Source organism: Leucopleurus acutus (assembly GCF_964270905.1).
Source record: "Leucopleurus acutus genome assembly, chromosome: 8".
Lineage (NCBI taxonomy): Eukaryota > Metazoa > Chordata > Mammalia > Artiodactyla > Delphinidae > Leucopleurus > Leucopleurus acutus.
The window spans coordinates 86,203,749-86,225,066 of NC_139151.1; the positions used below are offsets into that span (position 1 = coordinate 86,203,749).

General features: G+C 42.9%; 1 protein-coding gene across 4 annotated transcripts in view; it reads left to right on the top strand.

Annotated features, from left to right (window-relative positions):
• The window catches only part of CD44 (CD44 molecule (IN blood group)), an 86,286-nt gene extending 66,094 nt beyond the window's left edge, over positions 1-20,192 (top strand). For 2 of the 4 annotated variants that reach the window (XM_082843867.1, XM_082843864.1), the window contains 7 exons: positions 1,221-1,322; positions 3,107-3,196; positions 4,070-4,267; positions 7,264-7,329; positions 11,665-11,736; positions 13,825-13,903; positions 19,849-20,192. In XM_082843867.1, the coding sequence (XP_082699993.1) occupies positions 1,221-1,322; positions 3,107-3,196; positions 4,070-4,267; positions 7,264-7,329; positions 11,665-11,736; positions 13,825-13,903; positions 19,849-20,053 (812 nt within the window). In that variant the 3' untranslated portion in view covers positions 20,054-20,192. The remainder of the gene's footprint in view (positions 1-1,220; positions 1,323-3,106; positions 3,197-4,069; positions 4,268-7,263; positions 7,330-11,664; positions 11,737-13,824; positions 13,904-19,848) is intronic. The other 2 variants (XM_082843865.1, XM_082843866.1) reach the window with 2 other exon arrangements.
• The last annotated feature ends 1,126 nt before the right edge of the window (positions 20,193-21,318 follow it).

The following is a 21,318-nucleotide window of genomic DNA, read 5'->3' on the forward strand; positions in this document are numbered from 1 at the left end:
AAACCAAGCCAGTAACAGAGCTTCAGAATCAATATTAAGTCTCCATACTGATGAACAGAATGAGTTTCCGTCAAACTGATGATGTTAAGAATGTTACAGTTGGCTTCAACCATGGAACGGTGTGATACCTCTTAAAGGAAAGATGAACAAGAGTGTCTAGAGACCATCAACAGGCGGGACTTCTTCTGGGAGAATATCCATTTGGGGTTTTGATTTGGATTAGTTAGCCTTTCCTCTTTTTTGAATAATTACTATTACTATTACTACTACTACTACTATTATTATTATTAAATAATAGAGTCAGCCACGTTTTGTCCTACAAAGATCTTGATACTCTTTTCTTTTTATATGTAAAGGCTGCAGTGTAGACGTGGGTGCCTAATATTGCACTGTTTCCCTCCGGAGTCATCTGGAGCACATTAAATCTCCCCAGAGGCAGCAGTGTGGGTGGTCTTTGAATCCAAGAGCCAGCAATAGTGATGGTGTTTATGGTTTGTGTGACCTCTATTTCACTCAGGACTTATTTCAGCAAAATCGATTTGTGATAGTTATTAGAAACAGCTTCTATAAATATTTCAGTGAAATTTCTGTACCACTCAACATGGTACATGTTACATTCCAAAGACATTTCCTACTTGCGTTTATAGGAAGACTGACATCCATTGCTTCTTATTCCTTGCCCTAAAATGTTCCTGTAGCCGCCAACTAGATAGTACGGGATGATGATTTTATGTTTTAGTTGTACGTTCACTTTGTGAAGCGGAAGAGGAGCAAATGAGGGAAAGGGCTGTAACGAAAGCTTTTGTGCCACGTCAAGGGGATATGACAAAATGGTGCCTGAACCAGTGCACTTTGTCTTTTCTCCATGTGTCAGATCACTTGTGTAGAATGGGACAAGTCACACGTGGGTTATATTTCCATCTGTCTGCAAGGCTTGGGAGACCCATCATGTGCTCATTTAGCATTCTTCCAGATTCAGCAAAAAAAAGAACAAAAGTTGTAGCTTTCATACAACTCAGCCTTTAAATGAAAACCAGTTACTTCTTGGGATGCTCTTTTGGAGAGATGATGATCCATTTCAATTCTGGAGACATGAACCAGTATGTGCTTTCTTTCCTCTTATACAGGTTTGAATATAAGAATAATTTGTCTCTAGACCATAAACAACCCTCAGATAGTAGTTAGGAAATCAAGCAATAACGCTGATTTAATTCCTTCAGATGTGGACACCAGCCATAGTACGACGCTTCAGCCTTCTGCAGATCCAAACACAGGTTTGGTGGAAGACTTGGACAGGACAGGACCTCTTTCAGTGACAACTCGTAAGGATAATGACACTCGGTCTCTGTTGATCTGTATTCCTGCTTCAGCTCTTGCTCTCCTCGGCCCCGAGGCAGGCCTTGGGCTTGGTGATGGGACAGCACATTCAGTGCTGCGTGGCTCAGCTCAGCTCGGAACATAAAAGCTGTCTTCATTTTCTATATTTTCCTGATGGTTCTTTAAATCTGATTATACCTTCATCTGTGGTGCTTTCCAGATTCAATGACTTTATGTTGAAACATAAGGAAAAGGAGGTGAGACTCCATTCCGCTTGATTTTCCTTTTCTGAATAGTTATGTCAGTGAAATTTAAGACCACAGCTAGGACAGTGGTGTCTCTATGCTTTAACTGACCAGCTCCTTTAGATTCCCATCTTTCAATCAAGGCAGAAGAGGGGTAGCCTTTTTTCAATGGTTGTAAAAACATGTTTTGGGGCCAGATAATCACAGTGAGTAGGGAAACCACATCAGCCCACAGAGGAGGAGCAAATACGTTGTTGACAATTGACATGGGTTGCAGGGCCCGGGAACAAAAGAGGAACAGTTGCTATATCTCTTCCTATCGCTAAACATCTGGTAGAAACAATGCTAAACTTCTAGTAGCCTTAATGTCCACCACAGATACAGGGCTATCCTAGAGATCACCGTAAAGTCATTCATAATTTCATGACTGAATAGGAAAGAAATCCAGAATTAAGAGGGCCTCATTTCACTGTTTGCTACACATAATGGGCAGAGTCTTTTCGTGTGAGCCCTTTTAGGCAAAGGGAAAAATCAGCAAGGACGTGTTAATTGTCAAGAATGTAAATAACCCAGTGTTAAGTGTCAAAGGAGATGCAGATAAGCCTTAACATGCTCCTTGACAATGGAGGGTCTCATATTCCTACTTTATGTCCCTGTTGACTTCTGTTCTGATGTTGGGTTTGCGATTTGGTGACTGTCTCTCTCCTGGTAGTAATATTTACTTGGTGGTGGACACGGCTTAGTGGTGTGCTTTATGGAGTGCTTGCACCTGTAACTCAGAGGTCAGTCCCTTTCTTAGAAGAACACAAAAGAAATTAACTCAAAACAATGAAAGCCATTTCAGATATGGGCAATGGTTCAACCTGAAATGGATATATATCAGTGAGGACCCTGTGTTTGCCCAGACAAGCGTTTCCTGGCATTTCAGTGCAGTGATGAGAATTCTCATCCACAGATGAGATCAAAAACCTAATAAGTGAGTACAATGGTAACTTAATTTAATGTTCTTTAGAAGAGACTTAAGTGTTTCCTTGTATAAATTTGATCTGAGTTACCTGAGCAAGTTATTCTAGATGAACTTCTTCCTCTTTTGTGGTTACATATATACTGCCTGTTATGATCGTGTTTATTTTCCCTATAGTCACACTTCTTGACACACAGCTAAGCTGCTCTTGGTGGTTGATAGGAACACCGGGATTCAAACATTCCTTTTTCTTTGTCTCTGTGTTCTCTGATTTTCCTGAATGACAGGAAGCAATGCTATAATTGGGCCAGGATGATCCAGGGTGGGCAAAGTTTTAGCCCAGATTTCACCTTGGCATTTTACCTTGTTTATTGTACTGAAAAACAAAGCCAACCAGGGGCAAAGCAGAATTCTGTTGCGCGTTTCTATCAATCACAGGAGAATGGTGTGCACAGACCTTGGTATCCCTATGCATCTATCCATCTGACTCCACTGTTATTAGATCCTCCCTGTCAGCAGATAACAGAGGGTTTGTTTCATGACTACAAATTAATACTGGATTCATCCCTCATTGAAACAGAGCAGAGTGCTACTCAGAGCTTCTCTACATCGCGTGGAGGCTTGGAAGAAGACAAAGACCATCCCATGACCGCTACTCCAACATCTAGCAGTAAGGACTGGAAAGCCCAGGTGGCTTCGGCTATTGACAAACAAGTCAATGCACTGTGGGTGCTTTTGCAGTGTCTTTGGTGGAGGTGCCTCAGTTGGCTGTTGTGCTCTTGCCCCTGGTCAGAAGCTGTGGCTGGCGATGGTTCTTGGAGTTTTCTGCTTTGTAGATCTCTTAGAAGCCATTGTATATTAAATGCAAACTAGATGTTTTTAATCTTAAAGTTTGGGTTTCTTAAACTCCAGAGTTAGTGGCTTTGTTTAAAAATAACAGATCACTTATGTATGATTTGGTGGAAAGGTCTGAATTATATCACTCTCTATTTTCCTTGCATTAATAATATTATTTTGCCATTTATCCTCTGGACCATAAATCCATGGTGCTGGTGACCAAGAAGCAGTGCCCTCTGGCAAAGGAAAGAATAATCAAAGCCTCAACGTCTTTGAAACTTTGCATTTGCTCTTCCAATCGCAGGGAGCATAATTTTACCTGTCAGCTCACTAGCTTATTTCTTCCACTTCATCAAAGGTGGGTCCAATTGAGTAAGAGCTCAAGATTATCTAGTACCTGAGTTGACTTCAAGGTAACAGTTCTAGCGGCATAAACCTTATGTTAATAAGCCAGGTAGATGATGTAACAAATGTCTCTTCTAGATATTAGGATCACCAAAATCTCTTCCGTTGAATGATGTCCAGGCGGTACTGATTGCAAAATATTGATCCTGTTCAATAGTGTAACAAACCACACTGTCTTTTGCTCCATGTTCACAAATAACACGTGGAAAGCTTTTGCAGCAATCTCATGTTCAGAAGACAAGCACACAATTGGTGGTGGTCTTACAAATGTGGGTTTACCATTGATTCCACCTCCACACAGATAGGAATGATGGCACAGGTGGCAGAAGAGGTGAAAATCTTCCTGAAGACTCAACTACTTCAGTGGAAGGTTATACTCCTTATTCTCCAGACACAAATGAATACAGAACCCTCATCCCAGTGACCCCTGCTAAGACTGGGTCCCCTGAAGTTACTATTGTTGGAGATTCTACTTCTAATGTTGATCTTTCTTTATCAGGTAATTTGGCCATTTGTTATCTGGTTTGCTTTCTCTACAGGGAGAAACAACACATCCTTTCATATTATAGGGAATGTCTTCTGTGTAGGCTGTGATTAGACTGACTTGTAACATGGGAATGGCTTTCACACAGATCATCATTCTAGTGCAATAGATTTATTTTAGGTAATGTTTTCATTTGCCTGTGAAATTTCCATCTATTTTTTGTGACTTGGTTGTTATGGCAGAATTTCTTTCCTTTGTCTTCTTCCTGATCTTGGGATATATTTGGTTGAACCCTATGAAGTGGATATTTTTGTAAGTAAAAGTAGTCAAGTATCAATTTCATTTGATTCAACTAATATATGCTGCCTATGTAGTAAGGTTTTACCCAGCTTGTGAATAATTTCCATATACTAATATCTTTGCTCTGAAATTCTCTTTTATTGGTGATGGATTGGTGAATTTTACTTTTGGTGAAGGGCTTATGGATAACCTCTTCTAACTATGTTGTACACTTAGAACTATATGATTCAATCTACTATTAATGACTAGGCGCCCTTTCTCTTGTTGCGATGGCAAAGAGATGACTGAAGATGACTTATTCAGTTAAGTTACACATGGAATGGAACTAGCAATCCTCCCTGCTTCCACTTTTGTTTCTCTGTTTGCATTAAGAAACTAACACTGAAGAAAAGGAAACTGCAAAATACCCTGGCTAAGAAACTAAAATTGAACTCTCTCTTCCTGGTGCCAACTGTTCAAATGTTCTTACCGTTCAACCATTAAGGGATATTAGATATTCATGATTTTAAACATATATATATATATATATATGGTAGCATATGTGTGTGTATATATATATAGTAGCCTATGTCTTTTCCCATCCACCTCCCTCTCAAAAGAAGAATAAATCTTATGAGAACCCAACATGTAAAACAGATAACAGCTGTGATACTGTTACTTGATGTGGGACAGAAAACCCAGAATGAGAATGCCACGTGCTTGGCCTCTATCCTAGAGCCCACATGCTTGGGCTGCCCATCCCAGGGCTTCAAGGAAAACAGTTTTAAAAAATACTAACCTCGGGCTTCCCTGGTGGCGCAGTGGTTAAGAATCTGCCTGCCAATGCAGGGGACACGGGTTTGAGCCCTGGTCCGGGAAGATCCCACATGCCACAGAGCAACTAAGCCCGTGCGCCACAACTACTGAGCCTGCACTCTAGAGCTGGTGAGCCACAACTACTGAAGTCTGCATGCGTAGAGCCCGTGCTCCGTAGCAAGAGAAGCCACAACAATGAGAAGCCCGCGTACCGCAATGAAGAGTAGCCCCCACTTGCAGCAACTAGAGAAAGCCCACGCACAGCAATGAAGACCCAATGCAGCCAAAACAATAAATTAAAAAAACATACTAACCTCGACAGTATTGGCAAGACAAAAGCCCTTGCATCCATTGGTTCTTTATTCAGCATAGGTCTGCCCTCAGTTATTAAAAATTCCTAGCAGCAGTGTCAGTATTCTTCTGGAGAAATGAATCTTAGAGCGCTGCCTGGTTTCTTTTGGCAAAATAGAGCCCTTTATGCACCCAAATGAATTTAAATTTTAAATGGCAATTTTAATAGTTACAGTAGCCTTGAAGGATTACATAGTCTATTTGTTAGTAAATAAAATACTTTCTACAAAATTGATATTTACATACCCTGATTCCTTCTACATTCTGTGGTGGTATAGACAGATTTTCCATGGTTCTCTGTGGATTAAATGATCTATCACCCTTTGTTTTCTTCCAGAGCACTCAGATAAGGCTCATTTCCTCCCATACATTTTTTTCTCCATCTTTTTGCTTGATGTTAAAAATGAAAACATCTGGAATTGTGGTGGTGGTGATGGTGGTGGTGATAATGGTGATGGTGGTGGTGGTATTGGGGGTATTGGTGTTCAGCATTTCAGCAAATGCTGTTTTCAGTTTTTCTAACCGTCAGCCGAGGAACAAAGCAGTCTATCTCCCCCGTACAATTACATAATCGATTACAGGTCACCTGTGTCTGCCTTGTCTAAACAAGGACATGGTGAAGATCAGATTACTGTGTATTCCTCATAAGAACCTTTCATAATGGGTGACCATAGCCATTTTATGAACTATTGTCCTGTGTTGTGTTGCTTTAAGATTCCATTAGAGTTTTGGAAAAATGTGTGGGGAGGAGGGAGAAGATCGAGAGTTGCCATAGGCTGAACCCAAGATTTGACCTGTGGGTCCAGATTGTAGCAGTTCATAAACTTGCCTCATCTAAAGCCTTTGGGTGATGCATGTTTGAGAAGATGGGATTAGAGTAACTCTTGGTGTTAAAAATACAGATTTAATTTTTGGGAAATATTATTTGGAACATAGTCTAATAACCGGGTGCACCTTAGCCACGTGTCAGTTATCATCTGCCCATTTCTTTTTCACTTATTTTCAGACTTCTTCTCTAAATAAACAGTTAACTTTTCTTCTCTTTGAATCCTTACATGATTCAACCCCAAGATCCTTTATTGCACACCAAAACCTTTTTCTATTTCCTGCCTCAGAGAAATCTCTTTAAATGTCTCACGCCCTAAGCCACAGAGTACACGCATTCCCAGCGATCCCATCTGTCATGATCCAAAGCATATAGTCCGTATTTCAAAGACACAGTATCAGATCCGCACCTCACACTTGCCAAGACCTCTTAATATTTTTGGTAGAGTGTTACAGTTTGGGGATTTTTACTAAAGCCACTTCCTATGGTCATCCTTGCAGGTCTGTGCTGTCCCAGTTTTTAAAATTTTGATTAAAGCTCTAGACCACTCATCAGTAGATGAAGCAATGAACAATATTTCATATCGTGGACCCATTCAAAGCTGCTGTGTCATTGTTTTTGGCTACCTTTAAAAGGCTAAACTTTGGGATGGGCCGTGTGAAAATGCACACGTGAGGAAAAGCAGATGGCAGTGTAACTGAGCACACGGTACTCAACCTCCCTTTATTGCTCCTTACAGAAGACCGAGACTCATCCCATGACCCCAGCGGGACGTCCTATACGACTCATGGATCCGAATCAGCTGGTGAGTTTGAGCTGCCTTAGTCATTTATTGTTATTGTCATTGAACCTGCTGATTAGTAATGAAGTATGAGTCAGTGTCTCCTGCAGAGCGGTTCTCATACGTTCCCTGCATGCATCACAGTCACGGGAAGGGCTTATGAAACTACATTGCTGGGCCTTATCCTTAAAGTTTCTGATTCGGTAGGTCTGGGGTGGAGCCCAAGCATTTGTATTTCTAATAAGTTCTCTGGTGATGCTGGTTCTGCTGGGACAGGGACTCCACTTTGAGAACTACTGCTTTCAAGAAAACTCTTTCATCTGAAAGGATCAGGAAGCATTCAGGCAGGTGCTCAGTTTAACATTGCATTACACCAGAGCGATTAAGAACATGGGTTTTGGAGAAAGAACGGCCTGGGTTTGATTCCAACTCCTCCACATGCTAACGAGAGACCTTGTTTAAAGGATCTGAGACTCGATTTCCTAACCAATAAAATTGGGATAATAATAATTGTTACAGGGCGTTCTTTTAAAGACTAAATGATGTATCCTTGTAACGCATTTAGCATAACCTCCTCTCCCCGAACATGGCATAATAGCTAGCCTTGATTGAGAATTTACTGTGTGCTGGTGGCGTTGTTCTAAACACTTTACATGTATTAGGTTGGACCCTATGAAACTGCCATTTCTGTAGGTCAACAGTCAAATATCAGTGATTTCATATGTTTCATCTATTATTAACTCATTTAATTATGTCAGTACTATTATTATCCCAATATTACAGATGAGGAAACTAAGGCTCAGAGAGGCTAAGCAACCTGGCTGAGTTAACATGACTAGTGAGCTGAGTGGTGGAGCCAGGTTTCAAGCCCAGAGGTCTCATATTGCCTCTAGAAGCCGGATCTGGAGAGAGTACCCTGTAATGACCATCATTACTGCCGTAATTACTGTAATGATCACATCCCTAGAAACATTACTCCAGGCAGCAAAAGTAGGCCATAAGGCAGGTTGACTTGTGACCACTGATGCTGGGGCTACTGAAAGGTTCTGCCAGTGCGGTCTCACTGTGGTCTCCCTGACAGTCACCAGTCCAGGTGAGCCCATGCAAACCAGGTAAGCCATATGAACTATCGTCCTCCCCTTCATGCCCAAGTGGGAGTAGGGTTACTTCCAGGCTTGAAGATTCACACAATTACAGCAAATATGAAGATGGAGATTTACATGGTGGCTTCAGTAATAACCTATGCTGTAAGAGCACAGGGATAAGGGCCTAGTAGAAGTGCTCCTAAATTAAAGACAGAAGTCCCAAGCTCTCTGGGGGCCTTGGGTGGGGCAGTTAGCCTTTCCTAGCTTCAATTTATTGGTAAAAAGGAGATCAGAACACTGGCCTCCGTTACCTCCTAGAGTTCTTGTGAAGAGCGTGTGGTATCAGGAATTTGAAAGTGTTTTGGAAATGATATATGGATCTCTGACTAAAAGGAAGTGCTCTTTAAAATCAAGAGACCCCAGCCGCTCCAAGTGTGGTCCCTGGACCGGCAGCAGGGACATCACCTAAGAGCTGGCAGGAGATGCGGACTCCCCAGTCATCCCAGACCAACTGAATCAAGAGCTGCATTTTAACTAGGCCTCCCCCACCGCTCCCCCACTAGGTGGTTTGTATGTATATTGAAATTTGATTAGCACTGTCTTAGACTTTTTCCTCACAGTCAGAGCCAGTTGAATGATCTCTGTGCATATGTCTTAGATTGGATCTCACCTCCCAACTGCATTGTCAAGCATCCCTCTTTGCAGAACTTCCCCAGCCAGCCCTACCCGGGCTAGGTTTGCAGGCCTCTAGGGCGCAAGGCGAGGCAGCCTGCTGTGTCTTGTCCATCTTCCTCCAGCTTCTTCAGCTCTTGCTTGAAGTGAGAATCAGGTGGGCGGGAGCAGTCTCTTTTGTTTGCCTCCTGTGCAGCTGTGTATTGTTCAAACGGGAGGCTTCATCTGGTTGTACACACACCCACATCTTTCCTTGCTGGGGGCACTGTTTTGAAAATCAAAATAGGGATTGTGACCCACTAGTGGCGCCCCATTCAAATACCAAAGGCTGCTATGAGCCAGAGAAAGACCAGTGAGAGTGGGTGTACCTCCTAGGTGGTTTTCAAGGCAAGGATCTCTAGTTTAGATGGCCAGTATCCCATGACCTGTACCGGCAAACACCTGCCAATAATGACCAAGGCCTCTGGGAGGCAGCTAGAGGAAGCCCCTTGGACTCCTTCTGAGGTTTGTAAAGTAAAAGGCCACTGTCAAAATGGCCTGCTGAGACAGCCAGATGTCTGGTAGACTTTGTTTTGCTCCATTTTGAGTTTAACAAGAACATCACACTGCATAAACAGGAGCCATTCTACCCAACATAACCACAGCCATCAAAAGTGCAGAGTCCCCTCTGCACGGCCTGCAGTCTGACCCTCTGAGGAAAGACCATTAAGGCCTGGCTATCTTCATTCATTGATTAGCCCAACAGACTTCCTTGGTTTTTTTCTTGGAAGCCTTTAGGATTCTGCAGTGGGGTCCTATTGGGTAGGGAAAAAGAGTTGATTTTAGTGGGAGTTTTTCACATTTCACTTTGAAGCAGTGGAGGAAGCACAACACACACACATGCACACATACACACACACACACACAAACCAAAACTTTCATTTGGGTGAGTGTCCTTCACAAGATGTCTTAGAAGTTTCTTTTAAAACGTACTTCCTCCGTAATTTTGTTTATTTACTTATTTTTGGCTGTGTTGGGTCTTCGTTTCTGTGCGAGGGCTTTCTCTAGTTGCAGCAAGTGGGGGCCGCTCTTCATCGCGGTGCGCAGGCCTCTCACTATCGCGGCCTCTCTTGCTGTGGAGCACAGGCTCCAGACGCGCAGGCTCAGTAATTGTGGCTGACGGGCCCAGTTGCTCCGCGGCATGTGGGATCTTCCCAGACCAGGGCTCGAACCTGTGTCCCCTGCACTGGCAGGCGGACTCTCAACCACTGCGCCACCAGGGAAGCCCTTCCTCCATCATTTTGATGAACCTCCCGTTCTGACTTTTGGATTCTTTATCTTGTGCTACTTCCTGTTGCTTCCAGTTTGAGATCCTTTATTTGTCTCCTTATTTGGTTTTGTAGCAGTAGAAAATGTTGTCTTCTACGCAACGCATGCTTCAGGAATACATTAACAGGCACATTCCTTCGGGTGATTTTTCACAGACAGAAGGGGCCATTGCCCCTCCCACCCCAAATCCTTATTTTTTAATACCTATATTTCTATCTATTGAAGATATTGGACGTGGTTTCTAGATTTGTTTTCAACTACCTGGAGCATTTGAATCCCCTAGGGATCTTGTTAAAATGAGGATTCTGAGGTTAGGGATGAGGCCTAAGACTGTATTCCCAGCAAGCTCCCACGTGAGGTTGCTGGTCCAGGGTAGCAAGGTCCTAAGTTAAAAACAGAAAATTGTAATGTGACTGTGTGCAAGCTCGTACTGCTCGCTGCATGACAGGCCAGTAAATCAAGAGATGAGGTGTTGGGGCAAGGAATACTGACTTTATTCAGAAAGCCAGCAGACCGAGAAGATGGACTGGTATCGCAGAGAACGACCTTGCCTGCGTTAGAAGTCAGTCTTCTTTTATCCTAAAAGAGGAGGGAATAAAGTCAAACTTTTCCTGGTTTCCGGTCAGCCTCCGGAGGGGATGTGTTCATTTCTTCCTTTCTGCAGTCATTCACAGGCTGATCAGAATGTTTCCTATGAGTGAAACAAAGATATTTTACCATAATGCTCATTCCCTGGGAGGCAGGGTTCCCAAAGATGGGCCATTATGTATAATTTAAGCTTATAGGTAGCATCCCTTTAGTGATTGACTTGTAATAGAAACAGAGGTTCTTCCTTATTACAGTAACCGCACACAATTACCATTCTTGTGCACTTCTTTAAACCTCTGTAAAATGATGATGAAGTGGATTCTATTATTACCCCATTTTATGAGTGAGGAAACTGAGACCTAGAGAGGGATGACTTGACCCAGCAGATGCTGCTGGCAAGAGACAGAAGTAGGGCTTGAATCCAGGGCTGTCCTGCTTACAGCCTCTTAAACACTGCATAGTACTGCTGCTGAGAATTCTCATGCTCTTGCAGAAAACTAACATTTCCAAACCTTAGCCTTAATCAAACCGAGTTTTTCTGGGGAGGTGTTTTTTCATGCAACACATTATAAATGTCTGTGGCTGGAATCTATAAATAGCTTTACAGTGATGCAGCACATAGAGCTTGGCCCTGTGTGCTACTCTGTAAGGAACTCGTGGTTATGCGTGCCAAACTTTGGTTGAGAGATGTTGTTTTTCTCTTTAGGGCACTCAAGTGGGAGTCAGGACCGTGGGGCAAACACAACCTCAGGTCCTATGCGGAAACCTCAAATTCCAGGTGAGTTTTGAGCTGTGAAGGAAAAATAATGCTAAAAGTGGGTCTCTCTGAATGTCCCAGAAAGGAAGCAGAGACCAGCTAGAAAGCGTATTCTCCTGCATGTCTAACCTCGAAGCTGATTTCAAGCTAAAGGGTGAATGAGAGCCCCACAGCCTCTCGGTGGGAAAGGATGGAACATTCCTTTTTATCTCGGTCCCATAGATTGATTGAGCTCATATTTAGACCTGTCCCTGGTCTGTCCCATAGAAGAGCCATGTTAGTTACTACAGCTTCCTTCCCAAATGAGTGATCACTCCTTGTCATTCCCTGATCCTTTTCCTATCCCAGTCCAGTTATCGCTTTACTTCCGGGTTTTGGGTGAAGCGTGTAAATTTCCCCTTGCATTGCAGACAATGGGGAGATACAAGGGTCATGTTAGGAGGAGTGAGAATATTCTTCTGGCATAAAAACTAAAAGACAAACTACTTTTTCTCGAGGGACAGTCTTTACTGATCCAGACGGAAGAAAGTTTCAGAATGTGTGATGTGCAGTGAGAAGGCTGGGCCACTTGGCTCCCTTGAGCATCAGGATTTAAGGCATTTGAGGCAAATTCTTTATTCCACTTGGGCTCAGAACTGGGCATTTGTAAAGGGGGATTACAATAAAGGAAGGCTTTTCCTAGGGTTGTAAATGACTCTTTTAACTCTGCCCTTCAGAGGTCTCCAGACTGAGCCTCCCTTGGGGAGAGGGAAGAACGTGGTGTGGGCCGCGTCCCCTTACCTCGGCTTATCTGAGCAGAGCACGTGGAGAGGGGGAGTGGGCTGAGGGGGGGGGATGCAGTTTGCTATAATCAGGCAGCAAGATTTTCCCCAGCTCTCGTGAGAGTGAATATGGAGCATCTCAGGGCTAGAACCCTGGGAAAAGAACAGAAATGGTAACTTCCTGTCAGCCTCCCCACCTCCTAACTCTACCTCCCTCCCCAGACTCACCTAACCAGGGAGAGGTCAGACAGAGGCAGTACTGAGCAGGAAATCAGAGGAGAATCAAGCTTCCCAAAGAAGAATGGCCAGCGAATGGCTCTTCCCATTTTTCTTGTTCCTTAAGCTTTAGTTCATTGCGTGGATATACGGCCCACTTTGCAATTGACTTGCAAATTGTCAAGTCATATTTTAATCCTACTAAAGCTTGGTTTTAAAACATACAAATAACATTTTATTGGTTTACAAGTGATACATTACTTTTTGGAGACATTTTTGAAAATACAGCTAAACAAAAGGGTAAAAATATAAATCCCTTATTAGCTACCTCACCATCCAGAAATACCGTGGTTACCATTTTCATGTATGTCCTTTCTGTTATTTTTCAATCTAATTGCTATACAAACATGTAATTATACACACTGTTTAGTAAACTACATTCCCAACTGGTTGGCTACAGCTTTCCAATGTCATTAAATACTCTTCCCCTGTATCTTAGTACACAATACAATGGATGTACCCTAATTCGTTTAACCAGTCCCTAATTGTTGGATAGTAGGTTGTTTCCAACTTTACTATCACAAATAGCATAGTAGTAAAAATCTTTATAGCTAAGTCTGAGGTCCTATATATTCCTAGAAGTGTTAATGATGGATCAAAGGCTGTATATCTTGAAGGATTTTGACACGTTTTGCCAAATGACCCCACCCTATACACACAGGAATGTCCTTTTTCCCACCCTCTAGTGGCCTCCATTTTTGTTCCTTAATAAAATGTAAGGTGATTGCTCTCATATAGGAAAGGAATGTTCCTTTAATTTATTTAATAACATTGCACCAAAGGCATCTACAGGTTTCCACAGGTCATTCTACACATTTTTGGAAACGTGTTTTTCTTGGGGGGACTTGGAAATCTTGACTGATGATAAGGGATGAAAACAAGAGTCCTGTTGGGCAAAGACCTACAGCAAAATAATTCTTCCAGTACTGTCTGGCTGTTGACTGGACCTTTGCTTGGACCCATGTATAGAGCTGACTGTAATTCTTTTTTGGACCAGGTCAATTTGTAAAGTGCATTTCTGTTTTCACAAGCTTATTTCCCAAGTTCATGGATATCTTTTGCTTCCCACCAGAGTGGCTGATCATCTTGGCATCTCTCCTGGCCCTGGCTTTGATTCTTGCAGTTTGCATTGCTGTCAACAGTAGGAGAAGGTAAGGGGATGCTCTTCAGGGCCTTCATCTTTGAAAGGGGCATCGTTTAAACTTGGGCTGTATAACTACTAAGTATAAAACAGATAAGCTACAAGGATATATTGTACAACACTTGGAATATAGCCAATATTTTATATTAACTTATATGGAGTACAATCTATAAAAATATCGAATTAGTAGGTTGTATACCTGGGACTAATAGAATATTGTAAGTCAACCATACTTTAATCTAAAACTGAAAAGCCTTAGGTGATATGTCCTTGCTACTCAGAGTGTAGCCCCTGGAACCAGCAGCCTCCGCACCCTGGAAGCTTGTTAGAAAGGCAGCATGAGATGCCCTACCCCAGACCTCCCGTATCAGAGTCTGTGTTTTGATAAGACCTGAGGTATTCATGTGGACAGTACAGTTTAAGAAGCTCTGCTCTGGCATACTCCTTAGAGAAAGGAGACTGTGACTATTTGGACATCTGCTTTTCAATAGTGGTTGACTTTTCTGTGGTTCTTAATTTTGGGGGGGTTAAGCCCATGGAGACTCGATGTGCTGAAAGTTGTGCAATATCTCACCAGGAAGACATAAAAGATATACTCATTCATTGATTCATTAAACACATATTTATTGTGAGTGCATAGTGCACAAAAACGCTGTATAGAGTTTCAGGGGTTGGCCCTTTAGCCTGTCTGAGGCCCCTAGAAAGTTCTAGAACCCTTACCTAAAGCAGGTATCGGGTTTGTGTTTTTATTTGCTGGGTTTTTTTTTTTTTTTTTTTTTGGAATGACAGTATTTTCTGCTTTCTGGAAGCTGTCATTGAAAGGATTCAGGTTACGGCCTAGGTAGAGTTCCCTGAGACTGAGGTGTATGAGACAATAAAAAACTTTCCTTAGGGAAGTCTGAAAAACGACAGCTCCCTAGAACTGGCATGTGGGCTGTTTTCATACTGTCAAACGTCCCCTCTCTCCTGCCTCAACCAAGGCCTATCGTTTTGGAACATCCACAATGCATATACCTGATGGAGCTGTGACCAGGCTCTAGAAATAATGCTACCTGAAATGAAGCGAAGGAGAACAGTAATTCTAGCATCAGAGGAAATGAGCTTTCACGGGGGTATTCCGGAAGTGTAATTCTAAATTTCCTGTTCAACATGCTCTGAAGAGCCACGATTTCTCTCCAAGCAAATGCAGGGGAACATTTAACCTTTGGTAAACATGCCTTGAGGTTCCTTCTTATAAGGCAAAAGAATCTTACATCCAAGTGGGACCACATTGAGTGTATCACTAGATCATCTAACAGGCCAGAAAATGCCCCTCCATTTGGGGAAAGACCTGGAGAAAATTCTAGAATCTTTCTTGTTGGCTTTTGGAAAGCAAGAAACAGCTCATTTCATTGCCGTGTTACAGCCCATACTCATCGGAGGAAATCAAATAATGTCGTTTTACACTGGTACAAGTTAAAGAAAGTGCTTTTAAAGTTGAATAGCTGTGTTGCTATCTGTACCTTTGAGGGCATAATAAAATAAAAATTAGTCATGATAGCCAATTGTATAAGGAACAAAAACTAGGAAAATAAATCTGAAAGACCTCCTAGAAGTCTCCCATGACTAAATGGAAAGAGATTTTTTTTTTTTAGTTGAATTTAAATAATGCAATTTGAGGGAGCCCTTACAAAGAGTCTTTATACTTTCCCTCGGCCTCTGTGTTTTCTCCTAGATGACTTTTGCTCAATTAAATATGAATTTCCTATTGTCAGAAATCAATCCTTTTGTTCCAGGCCCTAGAAGGCACCACTTCTGCTCACATATACAGTCCATAAGCTTTGTGCACGTCACCATAGAAACGCTGGCCTCAGATGCTCGCAGCGTGGGGGAGAACTTGGAGAAGCATCTCAGTTGTCCCCAGAGCAGCTGGAGTCCCTGCAGTGTAGCTGGTTAGCTCCTGTGTCGCTTCTCATCATGTCTGCAGCAAAAACGGGCCCCCTTGCTTTCCTCCCCCTCCTGCCAAGACCAGTGGTCACCCTGGCAACAGGCAAACAGGGACACACAGGAGCTGGCACAGCAAGTGTCTCACAGGGAAAGTAGCTGCTTGGATGCTGTAAATTACTATGTCCTGATTTGATAATCAAAAACAGATTTGCCACGTAGCTAAAGGGTGGTTAACAGCTGCACGGGCCCCTGAGTGTGCAGTGTGTTTCTAAAGCCGCCGGCCCATTTCTAATCCTCTTAAAAGGCGGAGGCCTTTCTGCTTTGCGCGTTGCATTATAGAGGGATACAGAATCCTATTTTCATCAAAGAAAGTTTGGTTGAAGATAAGAAGCCTACAGCAGCCATTCATTTATTCAGCAAACCTCTTTTGAGGGGTGGCTACGACAGTCAACACTGCAGAGAAGAGGAAGACATGACAACGAAAAGGGTACCATCCCTTCTCTGCAAGAATCTTGAGCTTTCGTGACACTATTGGCCTGTTGAATTTGAGTCAGCTAATGTTTATTGAGAACATTCTCTGGGCCAGGCCCTGTTATGTTAATTACAGTTAAAAGATAAAAGTGGAAAAGCATTAATTGCCGAAGCGGAGGTGAGAGAGTTAAACAAGAGCTTCCACGAGGAAGTGATCCGTGAGTTCCATCATAAAGCTGTAGCAGTGTAGCCCACTGTAATCTCTGCTCACCCAGTCTCCTGCCCTCTACAGCAGAGCTGTCCAGTATAACTTTCTGTGATGACGGAAGTGTTCCACATTTGTGCTAATACACAACCACTAATCACTTGTGGCTACTGAGCCCTCATAATGTGGCTAGTTCGACTTAAGAAGTGAATTTTCAATTTTATTTCATTTGAATTAGCTTAAATTTAAATAGACACATCTGGCTGGTGGCTACTGATGGAATGGCAAAGCTCCAACACAATGCAAAATAAATCTCTAAATATCTTTAAGGACTGTCAGGTAGAAGAGACAGAAGGTCAGTTGTTAAGTTACTCCTCACCCACCCAAGTCTTTCAGGATAAACTCCCCCATGCCCTAAATATATGTTACCCGGGTTCTAAACCCCACCCGCTCCTGGCCAGGCATCGGTCTGGCATCTTCTACATCGTGTCGTCAGTGCATCCTCAGCTAATGCCTGAGATTGAAGGGGAAAGGAGATACAGGCCAGAGGCAGTTCAGTAAAAATCTCTGACCTTTAGAGTCATAAAGTTGCAGATCCGGTGTAGTTCCTGGCCATACCTAGCGGGGTAGCTTGGCGTGATATGCTCGACTTCTTGGACTCAGAAAAGAGGTTAGCTGGATCACCTCTGAGGTACCCTCAGCTCTAATGTTTCTTTTAACATTCCTATAACTAATAAGAATGAAAGAATTAGAACTTGCTGTTTAAAAGTGCTTATGAAATGCCCGGAGCACCAGATATTGGGCTGAGTTATTTATGAGCATCACCCTGCCCTCCTGAAAGAACTCAGACAAAAAAACAGAGACCATGAATCCAAAGGGAAATGGGGTCAGGACCACACCCAAGCCCAATATTCCTAAGCCCTGCACGTTGAATGTTACCCACTTTCAAAATCAGCTTCATTTAGGGTAATAACATTACTCCCCACTTCACCCCCTTGCACAAACATTTTTTATGAGTATAAATCACTTCCCCACAATATTTCATCCAACTTCTCAAGTACACATTAGGTAGGTGAACGGGATTTACTTTAATAAGACACCTGTTCTCCAAAAAACATCTGATGCAAACTATTATATATGGAATGGATAAACAACAAGGTCCTACTATAGCACAGGAAATTGTATTTAATATCCTGTGATAAACCACAATGGACAAGAACATGAAGAAGAATGTATATGTATATATGTATGTATAACTGAATCACTTTGCTGTACAGCAGAAATTAACACAACATTGTATAAATCAACTACACTCAATAAAATTGAATTTGAACAAAAAACTATCAAAAACAAAGAACATATGAGATACCCCCTGGCAATCTGAAAAGACATAAGCAGCGTCCACCTTTGGCCTTTTCCATCATCTTCAGAGTAAATATAACAAGGTGGGTGGAGGTAGCCAGAAGAAACAAACCAAACACATTTCATATGGCTCTGGTTACATTAACAATTACAACAAGTGCTTCTTGAACATTTACTGTGTTCTAGATACTGTTCTAAGTGCTTATCCAAGGCCTCGGTTTCCTCACCCCACGTTGTTCAGAAGAGCAACAAATAAAACAGTGGTAGACTTATGTATCCAGTGCCAGCCTCTGTTTCAAGGGACTTTCACAATCCTTTGACACTGGTACTCTTAACAGCCTGGTGTTACAGATAAGAAAGCTGAGGTTCAGAGAAGTGAAGTGAGTTGCCCCAGGTCACACAGCGTTAAGGTCCCCAAACCAGGCCTTCCAAGCCCCTGCTCTTGTCTATATGGACTGCATCCATATGCCCAGCCCCACAGACCATCTCAAGTCAAGCATCCTTCTTCCCCCAAGCCCTCATCAAGCGTCATGCCAGAGGAGACAGGATCAACCTCCTATTCAGGATGTGTAATGTCTAACTTCCCCAAACAAGGGATTAAAGTTTATGGCCTTGGCAGTCCCAGAGGGAATGCCCCATGATCATGAATAATAGAAGCTTTGTCTGTACAACTGCGCGTATCCAGTGGCAAAGTGAACAATTCCGACTTCATACTGTTGCCAAATCTCCATCCAGATGGTTAGTAGCCTGAATGGAGTGCGGCAGAGCCCAGGCTTTCGCTCATAAAAGCCTAGATTTGAATATTGACTCGATCCCTCAAGCTAGTTTCTAAACCTTCCTGAACCTCAGTTTCCACTGCTGTATGATGGGAATAACAGCTGCTTTGTGAGATTATTGTAAGGATTACATGGAATTACATGCAAAGTGCCTGGCATTCAGGAGGTGTCCAATAAATGCTAGCCCATTTCCCCCCATCCCCGCTCCATGTGCAGTTGTGAGGGTCTGCACCTTTGCTTTTGTTTAAGCAGCATCTGACTTCTAGATGTGTGGCAGTGATTATGTTACAGGAAAGAGGAAGCATTGCGTCAGGCTGGGTATATGATAAGGCAATGCTCTGACCCAGCAACAAGGCCAAGGTCATGCCCTTCCATAGAAGACCTTCTGCATTTGAATCTTAAGTAATGTTACTGAGAAATCTTAAAGTAATAGTGAACAACTTGCCTAGGAGGTAGTTAAACCTCCTATATCCAGGGTTATACGGCAGTTAACCGATGTTAAGAGAAAAATCAATATGGCCTTATACTTCTAGAAAAGAGTTGTCTCATTCTTCTTGGTACTTGCAGTAATAACCCTGACAAGGCCCACAACGTGTTGACCAGGAGAGGAAGTAATGGGACTTCCCTGAATACGCAAATCAGAATGACTTACAGTCGTTCCGTTGATGGTTTCTCTGAGCCTGCAGAAACGGCTGGAGTTTAAAAGAGGCAAACATTTCCCTTCTTTAGTATGGTGGAAGGAGAGTTAGAACTCGGGAGTCAGACACACCGGGGTTTGAATCCCAATTCTTTTAGTATTTGTTGAATAACCTGGGGCAAGTTATGGAATTTTCTGAGCCCCAAGATTTCTTTGGCTGTGATAACGGGATAATAATAGCACTGGCTTCCCAGAGCTGTGACCACTGATCCTCGAACTCAAGTGCACATCAGAAAGCCCTTGAGGGTTTGCTAAACCACAGACCCTGGGCCCCTCTCCTCGAGTTTTCTGATTCAGTATGTCTGGGGTGGGGCTGAGAATTTGCATTTTTAACAAACTTACATTTGTTAAATTTTGCTGCTGGTTCAAGGACCTCACTTTGAGAAGTGTCACTTGTTAAGAGTCAGTAGGATGAAACATACTCAGATTGTCATCAACTGTAGTGATGGTGGCAGTGACAGTGACGATGATAACTGGGTCATTGCACCCATTTCTCACGTGATTTTGTAAATTATTAGGTGTGGGCAGAAGAAAAAGCTGGTGATCAACAATGGCAATGGCACTATGGAGGACAGAAAGCCCAGCGGACTCAACGGAGAAGCTAGCAAGTCTCAGGAGATGGTGCATTTGGTGAACAAGGAGTCGACAGAGACCCCAGACCAGTTTATGGCCGCAGATGAGAGGCGGAACCTGCAGAATGTGGACATGAAGATTGGGGTGTAACACCTACTCCATGACCTTGGAAAGGAACCATTGTCAGAGACATAATCTTTACAGGGAGCTGGGACACTTCACAGATGCGATGTGCTACTGATTGTTTCATTGGGGATCTTTTTTCAGCATAAAATTTTCTATTCCTTTTTTGGGTTTTTTTTTGTGTGTGTTTTGTTTCTTAAAGTCAGTTCCAATTTATAAAAACAGCATTGCTTTCTGAAATGAGGGTCCAGTTAATAATCGGCAAGAATTTGACTGTCCCAGTTCCCACCTAGAAGCCTTTCACCCCCCCTGGGGTGTGCTATGGACGGCTTCTAGCAAAAGCCACACATCCATCTTCCTGGTCTTCAGCCTTCCCTCCACCCCACCGGCCAGGGAACAGCCACCTGCTAAGGACATCCCCCAGGGCTAAGAGGGATTGGTCCCTGGGAGGAAATTTGAATGGGTCCCTATTGCCCTTCCAGCAGCCCAATCCCTGGACATTTCTTTCCAGTGGGGTAGGGGAGGAGGATGCACTAGTCACACATCCCCTTCTACAGACCCCCTGGAAAATTTTCAGATGCTTCTGGAAAATACCCATACAGTGAAGCTATTTATCTGTGGTAAGCTATTTATCTGTGTTTTTGAAATATGAAACCCTGGAGCTCCTTTGATCAGAATGATTATTTTGTTGTTGTTACTTTGTCAGAGGCATAAAAGGGTTTACGCTAATTCATAATAAACATCTATACTTCTTCCACTTTAACCCTTTGTGCTGTGATCCTTCAGTTTCTTAACCAGCAAAGTCTGGGTCCCGACAGCTCATCAGGGAGACATGAGAAGGTCCTCCTTGCAGCTCTTCGTCTCAGAGCTAAGCCCCCAGTCAGGCTCACTCACCCAAATCTCACAGAGGATCAAGGGAGGTAGCATTGTTTTACTTCTGAGGCTCTGAAGGCATTCTGTCCTGCCTTAGAACCAGAATTGTGAGAGGAGGAGCTTCAGCTGCTCTTATGTATTAACGGCTCCCTAGTCTCTCCCCTGAAAGGCTGTAAAAAGTCACATCGAATTTGCATGACCGACCATTTGTGATGTCCCATGTCCTAGACACTGACCCTGTTCGTGATGTCCAAAGACAATATGGAAGTGCCTTCTGACCTTTTACAATAAAAGGAGAAACCAGTGGAAATCAACAAGCCTAGACGGTACCCAACTGATCGACGCAGGTTGGGAAAGTGGGGTAGGGAACAGTGCAGATCCTGTTGGAGGACTTTTATGGCTCTATTTGCTTATATTTT